This window comes from Leptopilina heterotoma, unplaced genomic scaffold, assembly GCF_015476425.1.
Source record: "Leptopilina heterotoma isolate Lh14 unplaced genomic scaffold, ASM1547642v1 Lhet_7371, whole genome shotgun sequence".
In the NCBI taxonomy this organism is placed as follows: domain Eukaryota; kingdom Metazoa; phylum Arthropoda; class Insecta; order Hymenoptera; family Figitidae; genus Leptopilina; species Leptopilina heterotoma.
In genome coordinates, this window is record NW_025111171.1 from 17210 (window position 1) to 33693 (window position 16484).

At 28.7% G+C, this 16484-nt stretch overlaps 1 protein-coding gene across 1 annotated transcript; it reads left to right on the top strand.

Moving 5' to 3' along the window:
- Positions 1-456: 456 nt before the first annotated feature.
- On the top strand, positions 457-4669 carry LOC122510791. The gene is made up of 2 exons (XM_043625684.1): positions 457-1900; positions 3848-4669. Exon 2 carries the CDS (start codon positions 3851-3853, stop codon positions 4667-4669), a length of 819 nt encoding a protein of 272 aa, XP_043481619.1. The 5' UTR covers positions 457-1900; positions 3848-3850.
- Positions 4670-16484: the final 11815 nt, after the last annotated feature.

Sequence of the window (16484 nt, forward strand, 5' to 3'; positions counted from 1 at the left end):
TTCCTTTGCGCAAAACCTTCGTTCACTCGTGAAGCCAGTTTTGCTCTAATCAATGGGGGTGTAACATCCCTCATAAAAAATTTTTTCAATTGCATTGCAACAATAATAAAATAAATTTGTTTAATTGGTAATACAAATACAAATGTGGAATTTGAAATATAAGAAATTAAAAGAGATACTTTGTGAACTGCGAATTTAAAACTTTCCCAGGCTGTTAAGTTATGGAACGAAATCAGATCTTTGAAATAATAATGACAAAACGCTGATTCAATAGAAGTAAAATCCCAAGTCGGAAAAATCTTCAAATTATACATTTATATATTTCAAAATAAAAATTCGCTACATGTAAAATTAAATAATGCTGAATTAACAATAAATCAATTATAAAACAAAATTATTATATTGGACAATACTTTTATTCAAAAATAAAATTATTGGTTTTTAATAAATAATAATAATATTAACAAATTAAACTTATTAACAAAATTATTTTATTAATTTATCAACGAATCATAATAAAATCTAAATTTAACCAAACTGAATAAAAACTTTAAACCCCATAAAAGAATGCAACTTCTAGCGACGACTGCAGGATGTAACCTAACCCTACGAGATAACAAAAAGAATGTAAGAGAAAGACCACAAAACTGCATGAATTCAAAAGGTATTATTTTAAAACTGTATGAAAATCCTAACAAAAAATTATAATATAATTAATTTAAAATATTAAAATTAAAATAATTAAAGAATCCACTTTATTCGAATTTTAGGAATCCTAAAATTAACGAATTATATTTTTGACAAATCATTTTCTACATACTTTTTGAACAATCGAATTATTCAGCAGTTAAAATAACATTGTAAATTAAAAAGGAGAATAAATAATAGAATTGAGATTTTAAACAAAGAAATGAAATTATTCCAACGACACTAGAAGTTGCAGGTAACATAATCCTTAGAAGATATGATAAGAAATGAGTGCACGTGCACTCAAGTACGAAATAAAGCTATGACTAATTTAATATTATAATATATTCAAATCATATTAAATACAGCGTAAAAAAAATTCAATTGTAAAAAACATTTATTTATTAAAAATCAATGAAACCAATTTATGTTCTAATAAAAAATTAATAATTCAAAATTTACAAATTCTTCGAATTTTTATAGACAAAATAAAAATATGTCTGTTTAAACTTTATTGTTTTAAATTTATAAATTGTAACTAATAATAACAACGAACTATGTATAAACATTAATTCGAAAACTTCTACACAAAGCGAAAAGAAAATGCGAACATCAGCAACCAAGTCGTGAGAGAAACGTAAAAAGGTAGGGGAAGTTCTCAAACTTAGAGACTGTACGCGGGCTGTGCAGCAGGCCCAACAGCCAGTTCCTTCTTGATTCTCGAGTCGGTCACACATATTTATTTTACTCGCCGGGCATTCAAAAAAGTGTAAAAATTTAAAACTTTCAAATAAATTGTGAATTTATTTCATGTATTAATTGTTGTGTGTGTTATTATTATTTATTGAAGTGAACCCAACCTTAAAAATAAATAAGGATAATTTTGTTGAATTTTTCGCAATCATAAATTAATCAGTGACATTAAATACATCTTAAACATTGACGATTAAAACAAAAATAAAATTCTAAAGAAACCTAAATTTAAAGTTTTGTGCAAAATTTATTAATTTCAAATCAAAATTAGTGACGCAAACATTGAACATGTTCAGTTTCGTTTAAAGTAAACTTTGGTAATAAACAAGAAAAAAGGGATATAAAAAAAAAAATATTCAAAAGAGGATTAAAGAAGGCGTTTTTGGGAATCTTCAGTCCGATCAACGGCCGGAATTTGGATTAACCCTCGACTTATCATCTGGAAAGGACATCAAAAAAGGTAATTAAAACTTTATTTCCTCCTTCCCCTTAAAAATCCACAAAAGAAAGGATTTATCCTTTGAATAATTTTGACCGTCGGTATAAAATTAATTCAGAAAAGTCGGGACTTCGCGGCCGACTATAACAAATTCGCGAAGTGGTGACACGCGCTGCCCTATAAATTATTAAAATTATTGTATAAATTGTTTTTTTGTAAGCTACGAACAGAAACCTCCCTTTCGAGACGTCTAAAACTTTGCCTATTTTTCTCAGACGTTACAAAGAAAATTTTTGGTGACAGCGGTGGGATATGACATTAATCGAAGGAATCAATATAATTCAAATTTGATAACGGTAAGAGACAAAGTATTGACACATAACGATAATATTTTATACTTTGTAACTTCGAAAAATGAACCGATATGCGATGGAGCGAAAGAATTACTATTACAAGGAAAATTACCTTTAGAAGTTTCCTATAATATCGGAGAAACAAAAACCAAAATTGTTTCAAGAAAAACCTTTATAGCAGCCTGTTTAAAAAGGGATAATAATGAAAGAACTAATGTCGATATTTTAGGAAATTTATTTGAAGGATTATTACAAAAACTTTTAAGGCTAAATCTGAGATCGATAAGAATTGCAAAATCAGGATACATTGACGATATATCATGGGAAACATTCCTCAATCAATTTAAAATCATCTCAGAAAATTTACCAAACACTAAATTTATTTTCTGCAAAGGAGTAGTTCAAGTTCCGGAAGAAGGTGAGAGATTTGCAATAATAGCCTCGACGCACGAATCCCCTATAAACGGCCATAAAGGAGTTACCAAAACTTATCTCCGCATTAAACATGATTTTTATTGGCCAACACTTAAAAAGGATATTCAACTATTCATCTCCCGTTGTGAAGTTTGCCAAATTCAAAAGTTAGTTAGAAGAAAAGTAAATCAACCAATGGTCCTCACAGATACTCCTGGAGAATCCTTCGAAAAAATTTCAATGGACATCGTAGAGTTGCCAAGGTCATCGTCTCTACATAAATATATTCTTACGATGCAATGTCTTCTAACAAAATACATCATAGCAGTGCCCCTTGAAAATATAAGGTCAACAACAATAGCTACAGCAATTTTGAATAATTTTGTATTCCAGTACGGAGCTCCAAAAATTATTCTGACAGATCAAGGATCAAATTTTACGTCTTCTTTAATAAAACACATTTCGAAACTTTGCAAAGTGAATCAATGTTGTACTACAGCATATCGCCCTCAGAGTAATGGCTCAATTGAAAGGATGCACCATTCTTTGAAAGAATATTTTAAATGTTATGTAGCTTCTGACGCTGAATGGGATAAATGGATCCATTGTGCTGCTTTTTCTTATAATACGAGTACTCACGAAGGAACGAAACTAACGCCGTACGAATGTGTCTTCGGAAAACTTGCGAGAGTTCCTTCTACAAATATAAATGTAAGCGACGTAAGAAATGAAACGTATTTTGACTATCTTATAAATTTAAAATCTAGGATCAATAAAATTCAAGAATTGGCACAAAATAATTTGAAAAACGCGAAAATTAGGTCTAAAGCTTTTTACGATAAAAGAATAAATCCTTGTAAATTTGAAATTGGCGATACAGTTTTGCTTCTAAAAGAACCAAAACGTGGTCCTTTTACACCTGAGTATATAGGACCATACAAAATTGTACAATTAAACGAAAATAATAATGCTATTATTAAAGCTGGAAATAAAACTCGTACAGTGCATACAAATAAATTAAGGCTCACTCGCCTGCGACCTCCGAGTGAATGTGACTCTTCCGAGTAACCTTTATTTTGCAAAACAAGAATTTAGTTATTTTCTTTTTAAATTAACAATTTAAAAACAAAAAATAACAATAATAAGACCAAAGCTCGTACAGTTTATTGAATATAAAGTTGTTTTATTCTTTGTATTTCAGAAAATGTTCTTCATATTCTTTGTACCTTTCATTGTTTTACCTGTCAGTGGTCTTACCGGATATGATTGCAGTTTTAAGAAATCCCCGAACATAACAACAATCTCGCTACGTCATGTTGGAGATTGCAATTTCGACAACCTCGTTCCCAAATCTGAAAAACATTATATAAATTTGCTACAAAAGGGAGAATATGGAACAACATTTACTCGACAGTGTAAAATAAAGGTAACACGGAAAGGATACTACTGCGGTATGCACTCACACATAGCATTAACAAATGATGTTAATAAAGTTTATATTTTAAAAGTTTCGCGCGAGGCATGCGACGACATGCATCGATTTGGCCAGTTTAAATATTATGAAACAGTAATCGATAATCTTGAAATAAATAAGACGAATTTTAGAAATATAAATTTAAAAGGGATAGTCTTCGAAAATTCAAAATGTGAAGGTGAATTGTTTGAATCAAAACCAAACTTAGTCGTTCAAGCTGATTTAGAAATTTCTTTATATTCTTATGAAGCTACTATAAAAATGAGTGAAGATATTATAATTTTGCAATCAAATACTCAATGTGTTTTATCAACACAACATTGTATTGATCACGACAATGCCTATACCTATTGGGAAAAACCAGAAAATACCTTATGCAATTTTAATTCCTATGCGATCCTCTTCCAAGGATATTCTTCCAAGACCCAAGATACGAACCTCCCCACTATATATTTTACAAACTCTACAGACAATATGAAATTTGCTTTCACAGATATGGGAACAGAGACAATTTGCGGAATGACACTAAGAAAAAACCGAACAATCTAAAATTTATATTTTTGAAACTACCTTGAATAATCCTTTTCCAACCAAAAATTATAGAGTGAACATTAAAGATATTTCCCTTACAGCTTATTTTAATACTAAACTTATGTATATGTCTCATCATCTTAAAATCGAGATTAATACACTTTATAAAGATATTATAACACAGAGATGCAAACTTGAAAGACAAGTAATAAAAAACTCACTTTCACAATCCTCCCTCAATCCAGACGAATTTTCGTATACTATAATGAAAGAACCTGGTTACATGGCAATTTTCGCCGGAGAAGTAGCACACCTTATCCAATGCCAAAAAGTTCCCGTTAAATTACGTCCCACCAACAACACTTGCTATACAGAATTACCAGTTACTTATAACAATATATCGCTCTTTTTGACTCCAAAATCTAGAATATTGACTACAACAGGAAACCAAAGAGACTGTAATAGACTCTTGCCTACAACTTTTGAAATAGACGGAAAATGGTACATGCTATCTCCTCATCCTTCTCCCGCCGATCCTCCACAAATTTTACAACCCTTGAACAAACCCACTTGGAAATACACTGACCCGGGCGAATTAGCAAAAAGTGGTATTTATTCAGATGAAGACTTAGATCAATTTAAAAATGCTATAATGTTCCCTATAACGAAACCCGCTATATTAAATCAAATTGCTAGAGGTGCATCCGGACATGACGTAGCTACAGACAATTTAGACATGTTAAATTTATTAGATGAAAAGACTTTAGATAAATTTGCCGAAAATGCAATGACGAAAGTTTGGTCATATTTTTTGAAATTTGGATCTTTTAGTGCTGGATGTATAGCAGTAGCAATAATTCTTGGTTTGATTAAATATGCTGTCAATGTTCTATTTCACGGTTATGCACTATACCGAATTTATGGTTTCGGAATAAAACTGATTGCCGCATTTGTAAGTGGCATTGCAAATTTTTTAATCCATTTAGGTACAGACAACATCAAAAAGAAAGAAAAAAAAATCAAACAATGACGAAGAAAATCCGCCCCCTTCTACGTTCCCACCTTCACCCCCCCATGCGCCTCCTCCTACACCTTTACTAAATTCCCCACCAATTGTCCCACCTAGGAATCCTCAAAGTCCCGCATATCCAAAATTAAATGTCTGAATATAAAAATTTTTTATTTCCTTTAATTTTTGGTTGCTTACCAAAATTCATAACATACATTATCCAATAAAAAAAAAAAATATGTTAAATTTCACATTCAAATAAAAAATTCATCTTCACATTTAGAAATCTACTTATTTCAGAACTACAATCTTGTCGAAAATAACTAATTGTTTATTCTCGACGAATAAGAATATAACAAGAATATTCAAACGACAAAATTATAATGTTATGAATATTAATAAAATTGTGTTAATCAAGTATATCTAAATAAAATAATAAGTATCACAAAAGAAATTTACAATTTGTAAATTCACAAATTTACAAATTTATAATGTTACGAATATTAATAAAATTATGTTAATCAAGTATATCTAAATAAAATAATAAGTATCACAAAAGAAATTTACACTTTTGTAAATTCACAAATTTACAAATTTATAATGTTATGAATATTAATAAAAATTATGTTAATCAAGTATATCTAAATAAAATAATAAGTATCACAAAGAAATTTACACCTCCGTTATAATAATTAAATTGTAATTAGAAACTACATAAATATTATTATAAAACTTTATATATCTTATCTGATATCATGAATGATCTACAATATTAGTTCTATAATACTGAGCCAAACACAAAAATATAATCCAATAGTTATAAAATAAAATTTACTAGTGTTTGTAGAATTGTTAATACAAAAACCGAAAACATCAGAGTTTCTTTTCCTTGCGCAAAACCTTAGTTCACTCGCGAAGCTAGTTTTGCTCTAATCAATGGGGGTGTTAAAATCATAAAATTTTTGATTCAATTCTTGTTCAAGACTTTGAGATTCTCTTTCTTCAAGAACATGTTCAGATCTCAATTTTTATGATACTTTGGAAAAGGAACACAATCTGACTCTAAAATATAACGTCGGATTGAAACGTATTTTGAGAGCGTCTCTGAACATAGAGAAATTAAATTCAGAAAACTCATATTCATTTATACATAAATAAAATGTAGAATCTCCAAAACGAATTAATTACTAATAATAAAATTGATTCTTAATAAATTTAATTGTTCCAATACTGTAATATCGTCAAATATTCTCTCTCTGGCCAAATAAACAGTTTTTGTTGTTATTAATGCCGGAGTACGATGGAACTGCCTCTCATTTAACGTTGTTAAGTTAATCCAAATAATACATCATTTTCCTAACCATTATTGATGCAACATCCATCAGTGTATACCATTATATACCCCTCATAATCTTTGTGTAATCCGCGATGTGACACTTTTAAAAAAAAAAATTTTTGTCTTATTTTGGTATAAATTTTTTCAAAGAAATCACCAGAAAATGTTCATATCACTCGACACAAATCTACGAGTATAATAATTAAACGACAAATCTTATAAATATTAGTAAGAATTGTGTTAATCTGTTACATCTAAATAAAATAATAAGTCTAACAAAATTGTAAACTTAATTGTTATTAGAAATAAAAAAAAACATTCCTATAAAACTTTATATAATTCATGTTAATATGAAAGATCTACAGTAATAGATTTGCAATATTGCATAATCAACGTAAATTAAGAAAAACTATAGTTTTTATGTAAAATGAACATGACTAGTTTTTCGTAGAGTTTTTAACTTTTAAGGAACCGTCACAGTTTCTTTTCCTTTGCGCAAAACCTTCGTTCACTCGTGAAGCCAGTTTTGCTCTAATCAATGGGGGTGTAACATCCCTCATAAAAAATTTTTTCAATTGCATTGCAACAATAATAAAATAAATTTGTTTAATTGGTAATACAAATACAAATGTGGAATTTGAAATATAAGAAATTAAAAGAGATACTTTGTGAACTGCGAATTTAAAACTTTCCCAGGCTGTTAAGTTATGGAACGAAATCAGATCTTTGAAATAATAATGACAAAACGCTGATTCAATAGAAGTAAAATCCCAAGTCGGAAAAATCTTCAAATTATACATTTATATATTTCAAAATAAAAATTCGCTACATGTAAAATTAAATAATGCTGAATTAACAATAAATCAATTATAAAACAAAATTATTATATTGGACAATACTTTTATTCAAAAATAAAATTATTGGTTTTTAATAAATAATAATAATATTAACAAATTAAACTTATTAACAAAATTATTTTATTAATTTATCAACGAATCATAATAAAATCTAAATTTAACCAAACTGAATAAAAACTTTAAACCCCATAAAAGAATGCAACTTCTAGCGACGACTGCAGGATGTAACCTAACCCTACGAGATAACAAAAAGAATGTAAGAGAAAGACCACAAAACTGCATGAATTCAAAAGGTATTATTTTAAAACTGTATGAAAATCCTAACAAAAAATTATAATATAATTAATTTAAAATATTAAAATTAAAATAATTAAAGAATCCACTTTATTCGAATTTTAGGAATCCTAAAATTAACGAATTATATTTTTGACAAATCATTTTCTACATACTTTTTGAACAATCGAATTATTCAGCAGTTAAAATAACATTGTAAATTAAAAAGGAGAATAAATAATAGAATTGAGATTTTAAACAAAGAAATGAAATTATTCCAACGACACTAGAAGTCGCAGGTAACATAATCCTTAGAAGATATGATAAGAAATGAGTGCACGTGCACTCAAGTACGAAATAAAGCTATGACTAATTTAATATTATAATATATTCAAATCATATTAAATACAGCGTAAAAAAATTTCAATTGTAAAAAACATTTATTTATTAAAAATCAATGAAACCAATTTATGTTCTAATAAAAAATTAATAATTCAAAATTTACAAATTCTTCGAATTTTTATAGACAAAATAAAAATATGTCTGTTTAAACTTTATTGTTTTAAATTTATAAATTGTAACTAATAATAACAACGAACTATGTATAAACATTAATTCGAAAACTTCTACACAAAGCGAAAAGAAAATGCGAACATCAGCAACCAAGTCGTGAGAGAAACGTAAAAAGGTAGGGGAAGTTCTCAAACTTAGAGACTGTACGCGGGCTGTGCAGCAGGCCCAACAGCCAGTTCCTTCTTGATTCTCGAGTCGGTCACACATATTTATTTTACTCGCCGGGAATTCAAAAAAGTGTAAAAAATTTAAAACTTTCAAATAAATTGTGAATTTATTTCATGTATTAATTGTTGTGTGTGTTATTATTATTTACTGAAGTGAACCCAACCTTAAAAATAAATAAGGATAATTTTGTTGAATTTTTCGCAATCATAAATTAATCAGTGACATTAAATACATCTTAAACATTGACGATTAAAACAAAAAATAAAATTCTAAAGAAAACCTAAATTTAAAGTTTTGTGCAAAATTTATTAATTTCAAATCAAAATTAGTGACGCAAACATTGAACATGTTCAGTTTCGTTTAAAGTAAACTTTGGTAATAAACAAGAAAAAGGGGATATAAATCTAAAAAAAAAAAATAGGCAAAGTTTTAGACGTCTCGAAAGGGAGGTTTCTGTTCGTAGCTTACAAAAAAAACAATTTATACAATAATTTTAATAATTTATAGGGCAGCGCGTGTCACCACTTCGCGAATTTGTTATAGTCGGCCGCGAAGTCCCGACTTTTCTGAATTAATTTTATACCGACGGTCAAAATTATTCAAAGGATAAATCCTTTCTTTTGTGGATTTTTAAGGGGAAGGAGGAAATAAAGTTTTAATTACCTTTTTTGATGTCCTTTCCAGATGATAAGTCGAGGGTTAATCCAAATTCCGGCCGTTGATCGGACTGAAGATTCCCAAAAACGCCTTCTTTAATCCTCTTTTGAATATTTTTTTTTTATATCCCTTTTTTCTTGTTTATTACCAAAGTTTACTTTAAACGAAACTGAACATGTTCAATGTTTGCGTCACTAATTTTGATTTGAAATTAATAAATTTTGCACAAAACTTTAAATTTAGGTTTTCTTTAGAATTTTATTTTTGTTTTAATCGTCAATGTTTAAGATGTATTTAATGTCACTGATTAATTTATGATTGCGAAAAATTCAACAAAATTATCCTTATTTATTTTTAAGGTTGGGTTCACTTCAGTAAATAATAATAACACACACAACAATTAATACATGAAATAAATTCACAATTTATTTGAAAGTTTTAAATTTTTTACACTTTTTTGAATTCCCGGCGAGTAAAATAAATATGTGTGACCGACTCGAGAATCAAGAAGGAACTGGCTGTTGGGCCTGCTGCACAGCCCGCGTACAGTCTCTAAGTTTGAGAACTTCCCCTACCTTTTTACGTTTCTCTCACGACTTGGTTGCTGATGTTCGCATTTTCTTTTCGCTTTGTGTAGAAGTTTTCGAATTAATGTTTATACATAGTTCGTTGTTATTATTAGTTACAATTTATAAATTTAAAACAATAAAGTTTAAACAGACATATTTTTATTTTGTCTATAAAAATTCGAAGAATTTGTAAATTTTGAATTATTAATTTTTTATTAGAACATAAATTGGTTTCATTGATTTTTAATAAATAAATGTTTTTACAATTGAATTTTTTTACGCTGTATTTAATATGATTTGAATATATTATAATATTAAATTAGTCATAGCTTTATTTCGTACTTGAGTGCACGTGCACTCATTTCTTATCATATCTTCTAAGGATTATGTTACCTGCAACTTCTAGTGTCGTTGGAATAATTTCATTTCTTTGTTTAAAATCTCAATTCTATTATTTATTCTCCTTTTTAATTTACAATGTTATTTTAACTGCTGAATAATTCGATTGTTCAAAAAGTATGTAGAAAATGATTTGTCAAAAATATAATTCGTTAATTTTAGGATTCCTAAAATTCGAATAAAGTGGATTCTTTAATTATTTTAATTTTAATATTTTAAATTAATTATATTATAATTTTTTGTTAGGATTTTCATACAGTTTTAAAATAATACCTTTTGAATTCATGCAGTTTTGTGGTCTTTCTCTTACATTCTTTTTGTTATCTCGTAGGGTTAGGTTACATCCTGCAGTCGTCGCTAGAAGTTGCATTCTTTTATGGGGTTTAAAGTTTTTATTCAGTTTGGTTAAATTTAGATTTTATTATGATTCGTTGATAAATTAATAAAATAATTTTGTTAATAAGTTTAATTTGTTAATATTATTATTATTTATTAAAAACCAATAATTTTATTTTTGAATAAAAGTATTGTCCAATATAATAATTTTGTTTTATAATTGATTTATTGTTAATTCAGCATTATTTAATTTTACATGTAGCGAATTTTTATTTTGAAATATATAAATGTATAATTTGAAGATTTTTCCGACTTGGGATTTTACTTCTATTGAATCAGCGTTTTGTCATTATTATTTCAAAGATCTGATTTCGTTCCATAACTTAACAGCCTGGGAAAGTTTTAAATTCGCAGTTCACAAAGTATCTCTTTTAATTTCTTATATTTCAAATTCCACATTTGTATTTGTATTACCAATTAAACAAATTTATTTTATTATTGTTGCAATGCAATTGAAAAAATTTTTTATGAGGGATGTTACACCCCCATTGATTAGAGCAAAACTGGCTTCACGAGTGAACGAAGGTTTTGCGCAAAGGAAAAGAAACTGTGACGGTTCCTTAAAAGTTAAAAACTCTACGAAAAACTAGTCATGTTCATTTTACATAAAAACTATAGTTTTTCTTAATTTACGTTGATTATGCAATATTGCAAATCTATTACTGTAGATCTTTCATATTAACATGAATTATATAAAGTTTTATAGGAATGTTTTTTTTTTATTTCTAATAACAATTAAGTTTACAATTTTGTTAGACTTATTATTTTATTTAGATGTAACAGATTAACACAATTCTTACTAATATTTATAAGATTTGTCGTTTAATTATTATACTCGTAGATTTGTGTCGAGTGATATGAACATTTTCTGGTGATTTCTTTGAAAAAATTTATACCAAAATAAGACAAAAATTTTTTTTTTTTAAAAGTGTCACATCGCGGATTACACAAAGATTATGAGGGGTATATAATGGTATACACTGATGGATGTTGCATCAATAATGGTTAGGAAAATGATGTATTATTTGGATTAACTTAACAACGTTAAATGAGAGGCAGTTCCATCGTACTCCGGCATTAATAACAACAAAAACTGTTTATTTGGCCAGAGAGAGAATATTTGACGATATTACAGTATTGGAACAATTAAATTTATTAAGAATCAATTTTATTATTAGTAATTAATTCGTTTTGGAGATTCTACATTTTATTTATGTATAAATGAATATGAGTTTTCTGAATTTAATTTCTCTATGTTCAGAGACGCTCTCAAAATACGTTTCAATCCGACGTTATATTTTAGAGTCAGATTGTGTTCCTTTTCCAAAGTATCATAAAAATTGAGATCTGAACATGTTCTTGAAGAAAGAGAATCTCAAAGTCTTGAACAAGAATTGAATCAAAAATTTTATGATTTTAACACCCCCATTGATTAGAGCAAAACTAGCTTCGCGAGTGAACTAAGGTTTTGCGCAAGGAAAAGAAACTCTGATGTTTTCGGTTTTTGTATTAACAATTCTACAAACACTAGTAAATTTTATTTTATAACTATTGGATTATATTTTTGTGTTTGGCTCAGTATTATAGAACTAATATTGTAGATCATTCATGATATCAGATAAGATATATAAAGTTTTATAATAATATTTATGTAGTTTCTAATTACAATTTAATTATTATAACGGAGGTGTAAATTTCTTTGTGATACTTATTATTTTATTTAGATATACTTGATTAACATAATTTTTATTAATATTCATAACATTATAAATTTGTAAATTTGTGAATTTACAAAAGTGTAAATTTCTTTTGTGATACTTATTATTTTATTTAGATATACTTGATTAACATAATTTTATTAATATTCGTAACATTATAAATTTGTAAATTTGTGAATTTACAAATTGTAAATTTCTTTTGTGATACTTATTATTTTATTTAGATATACTTGATTAACATAATTTTATTAATATTCATAACATTATAATTTTGTCGTTTGAATATTCTTGTTATATTCTTATTCGTCGAGAATAAACAATTAGTTATTTTCGACAAGATTGTAGTTCTGAAATAAGTAGATTTCTAAATGTGAAGATGAATTTTTTATTTGAATGTGAAATTTAACATATTTTTTTTTTTTATTGGATAATGTATGTTATGAATTTTGGTAAGCAACCAAAAATTAAAGGAAATAAAAATTTTTATATTCAGACATTTAATTTTGGATATGCGGGACTTTGAGGATTCCTAGGTGGGACAATTGGTGGGGAATTTAGTAAAGGTGTAGGAGGAGGCGCATGGGGGGGTGAAGGTGGGAACGTAGAAGGGGGCGGATTTTCTTCGTCATTGTTTGATTTTTTTTTCTTTCTTTTTGATGTTGTCTGTACCTAAATGGATTAAAAAATTTGCAATGCCACTTACAAATGCGGCAATCAGTTTTATTCCGAAACCATAAATTCGGTATAGTGCATAACCGTGAAATAGAACATTGACAGCATATTTAATCAAACCAAGAATTATTGCTACTGCTATACATCCAGCACTAAAAGATCCAAATTTCAAAAAATATGACCAAACTTTCGTCATTGCATTTTCGGCAAATTTATCTAAAGTCTTTTCATCTAATAAATTTAACATGTCTAAATTGTCTGTAGCTACGTCATGTCCGGATGCACCTCTAGCAATTTGATTTAATATAGCGGGTTTCGTTTATAGGGAACATTATAGCATTTTTAAATTGATCTAAGTCTTCATCTGAATAAATACCACTTTTTGCTAATTCGCCCGGGTCAGTGTATTTCCAAGTGGGTTTGTTCAAGGGTTGTAAAATTTGTGGAGGATCGGCGGGAGAAGGATGAGGAGATAGCATGTACCATTTTCCGTCTATTTCAAAAGTTGTAGGCAAGAGTCTATTACAGTCTCTTTGGTTTCCTGTTGTAGTCAATATTCTAGATTTTGGAGTCAAAAAGAGCGATATATTGTTATAAGTAACTGGTAATTCTGTATAGCAAGTGTTGTTGGTGGGACGTAATTTAACGGGAACTTTTTGGCATTGGATAAGGTGTGCTACTTCTCCGGCGAAAATTGCCATGTAACCAGGTTCTTTCATTATAGTATACGAAAATTCGTCTGGATTGAGGGAGGATTGTGAAAGTGAGTTTTTTATTACTTGTCTTTCAAGTTTGCATCTCTGTGTTATAATATCTTTATAAAGTGTATTAATCTCGATTTTAAGATGATGAGACATATACATAAGTTTAGTATTAAAATAAGCTGTAAGGGAAATATCTTTAATGTTCACTCTATAATTTTTGGTTGGAAAAGGATTATCAAGGTAGTTTCAAAAATATAAATTTTAGATTGTTCGGTTTTTCTTAGTGTCATTCCGCAAATTGTCTCTGTTCCCATATCTGTGAAAGCAAATTTCATATTGTCTGTAGAGTTTGTAAAATATATAGTGGGGAGGTTCGTATCTTGGGTCTTGGAAGAATATCCTTGGAAGAGGATCGCATAGGAATTAAAATTGCATAAGGTATTTTCTGGTTTTTCCCAATAGGTATAGGCATTGTCGTGATCAATACAATGTTGTGTTGATAAAACACATTGAGTATTTGATTGCAAAATTATAATATCTTCACTCATTTTTATAGTAGCTTCATAAGAATATAAAGAAATTTCTAAATCAGCTTGAACGACTAAGTTTGGTTTTGATTCAAACAATTCACCTTCACATTTTGAATTTTCGAAGACTATCCCTTTTAAATTTATATTTCTAAAATTCGTCTTATTTATTTCAAGATTATCGATTACTGTTTCATAATATTTAAACTGGCCAAATCGATGCATGTCGTCGCATGCCTCGCGCGAAACTTTTAAAATATAAACTTTATTAACATCATTTGTTAATGCTATGTGTGAGTGCATACCGCAGTAGTATCCTTTCCGTGTTACCTTTATTTTTACACTGTCGAGTAAATGTTGTTCCATATTCTCCCTTTGTAGCAAATTTATATAATGTTTTTCAGATTTGGGAACGAGGTTGTCGAAATTGCAATCTCCAACATGACGTAGCGAGATGTTGTTATGTTCGGGGATTTCTTAAAACTGCAATCATATCGGTAAGACCACTGACAGGTAAAACAATGAAAGGTACAACGAATATGAAGAACATTTTCTGAAATACAAAGAATAAAACAACTTTATATTCAATAAACTGTACGAGCTTTGGTCTTATTATTGTTATTTTTTGTTTTTAAATTGTTAATTTAAAAAGAAATAACTAAATTCTTGTTTTGCAAAATAAAGGTTACTCGGAAGAGTCACACTTCACTCGGAGGTCGCAGGCGAGTGAGCCTTAATTTATTTGTATGAACTGTACGAGTTTATTTTCCAGCTTTAATAATAGCATTATTATTTTCGTTTAATTGTACAATCTTGTATGGTCCTATATACTCAGGTGTAAAAGGACACGTTTTGGTTTCTTTTAGAAGCAAAAACTGTATCGCCAATTTCAAAATTTACAAGGATTTATTCTTTATCGTACAAAGCTTTAGACCTAATTTTCGCGTTTTTCAACGTATTTTGTGCCAATTCTTGAATTTTATTGATCCTAGATTTTAAATTTATAAGATAGTCAAAATACGTTTCATTTCTTACGTCGCTTACATTATATTTGTAGAAGGAACTCTCCGCAAGTTTTCCGAAGACACATTCGTACGGCGTTAGTTTCGTTCCTTCGTGAGTACTCGTATTATAAGAAAAAGGCCGCACAATGGATCCATTTATTCCCATTCAGCGTCAGAAGCTACATAACATTTAAAATATTCTTTCAAAGAATGGTGCATCCTTTCAATTGAGCCATACTCTGAGGGCGATATGCTGTAGTACCACATTGATTCACTTTGCAAAGTTTCGAAATGTGTTTTATTAAGAAGACCGTAAAATTTGATCCTTGATTCTGTCAGAATAATTTTTGGAGCTCCGTACTGGAATACAAAATTATTCAAATGCTGTAGCTATTGTTGTTGACCTTATATTTTCAAGGGGCACTGCTATGATGTATTTTGGTTAGAAAGACATTGCATCGTAAGAATATATTTATGTAGAGACGATGACCTTGGCAACTCTACGATGTCCATTGAAATTTTTTCGAAGGATTCTCCAGGAGTATCTGTGAGGACCATTGGTGATTTACTTTTCTTCTAACTAACTTTTGAATTTGGCAACTTCACAACGGGAGATGAATAGTTGAATATCCTTTTTAAGTGTTGGCCAATAAAATCATGTTTAATGCGGAGATAAGTTTTGGTAACTCCTTTATGGCCGTTATAGGGGGATTCGTGCGTCGAGGCTATTATTGCAAATCTCTCACCTTCTTCCGGAACTTGAAATATCCTTTGCAGAAAATAAATTAGTGTTTGGTAAATTTTCTGAGATGTTTTAAATGGATTGAGGAATGTTCCCCATGATATATGTATCGATAATGTCTCCTGATTTGCAATTATATATCGATCTCAGATATTAGTCCATTATAATAAGTTTTTGTAATAATCCTTCAAAATGTAACTTTCTAAAATCGTACATTCGTTCTTTCCTT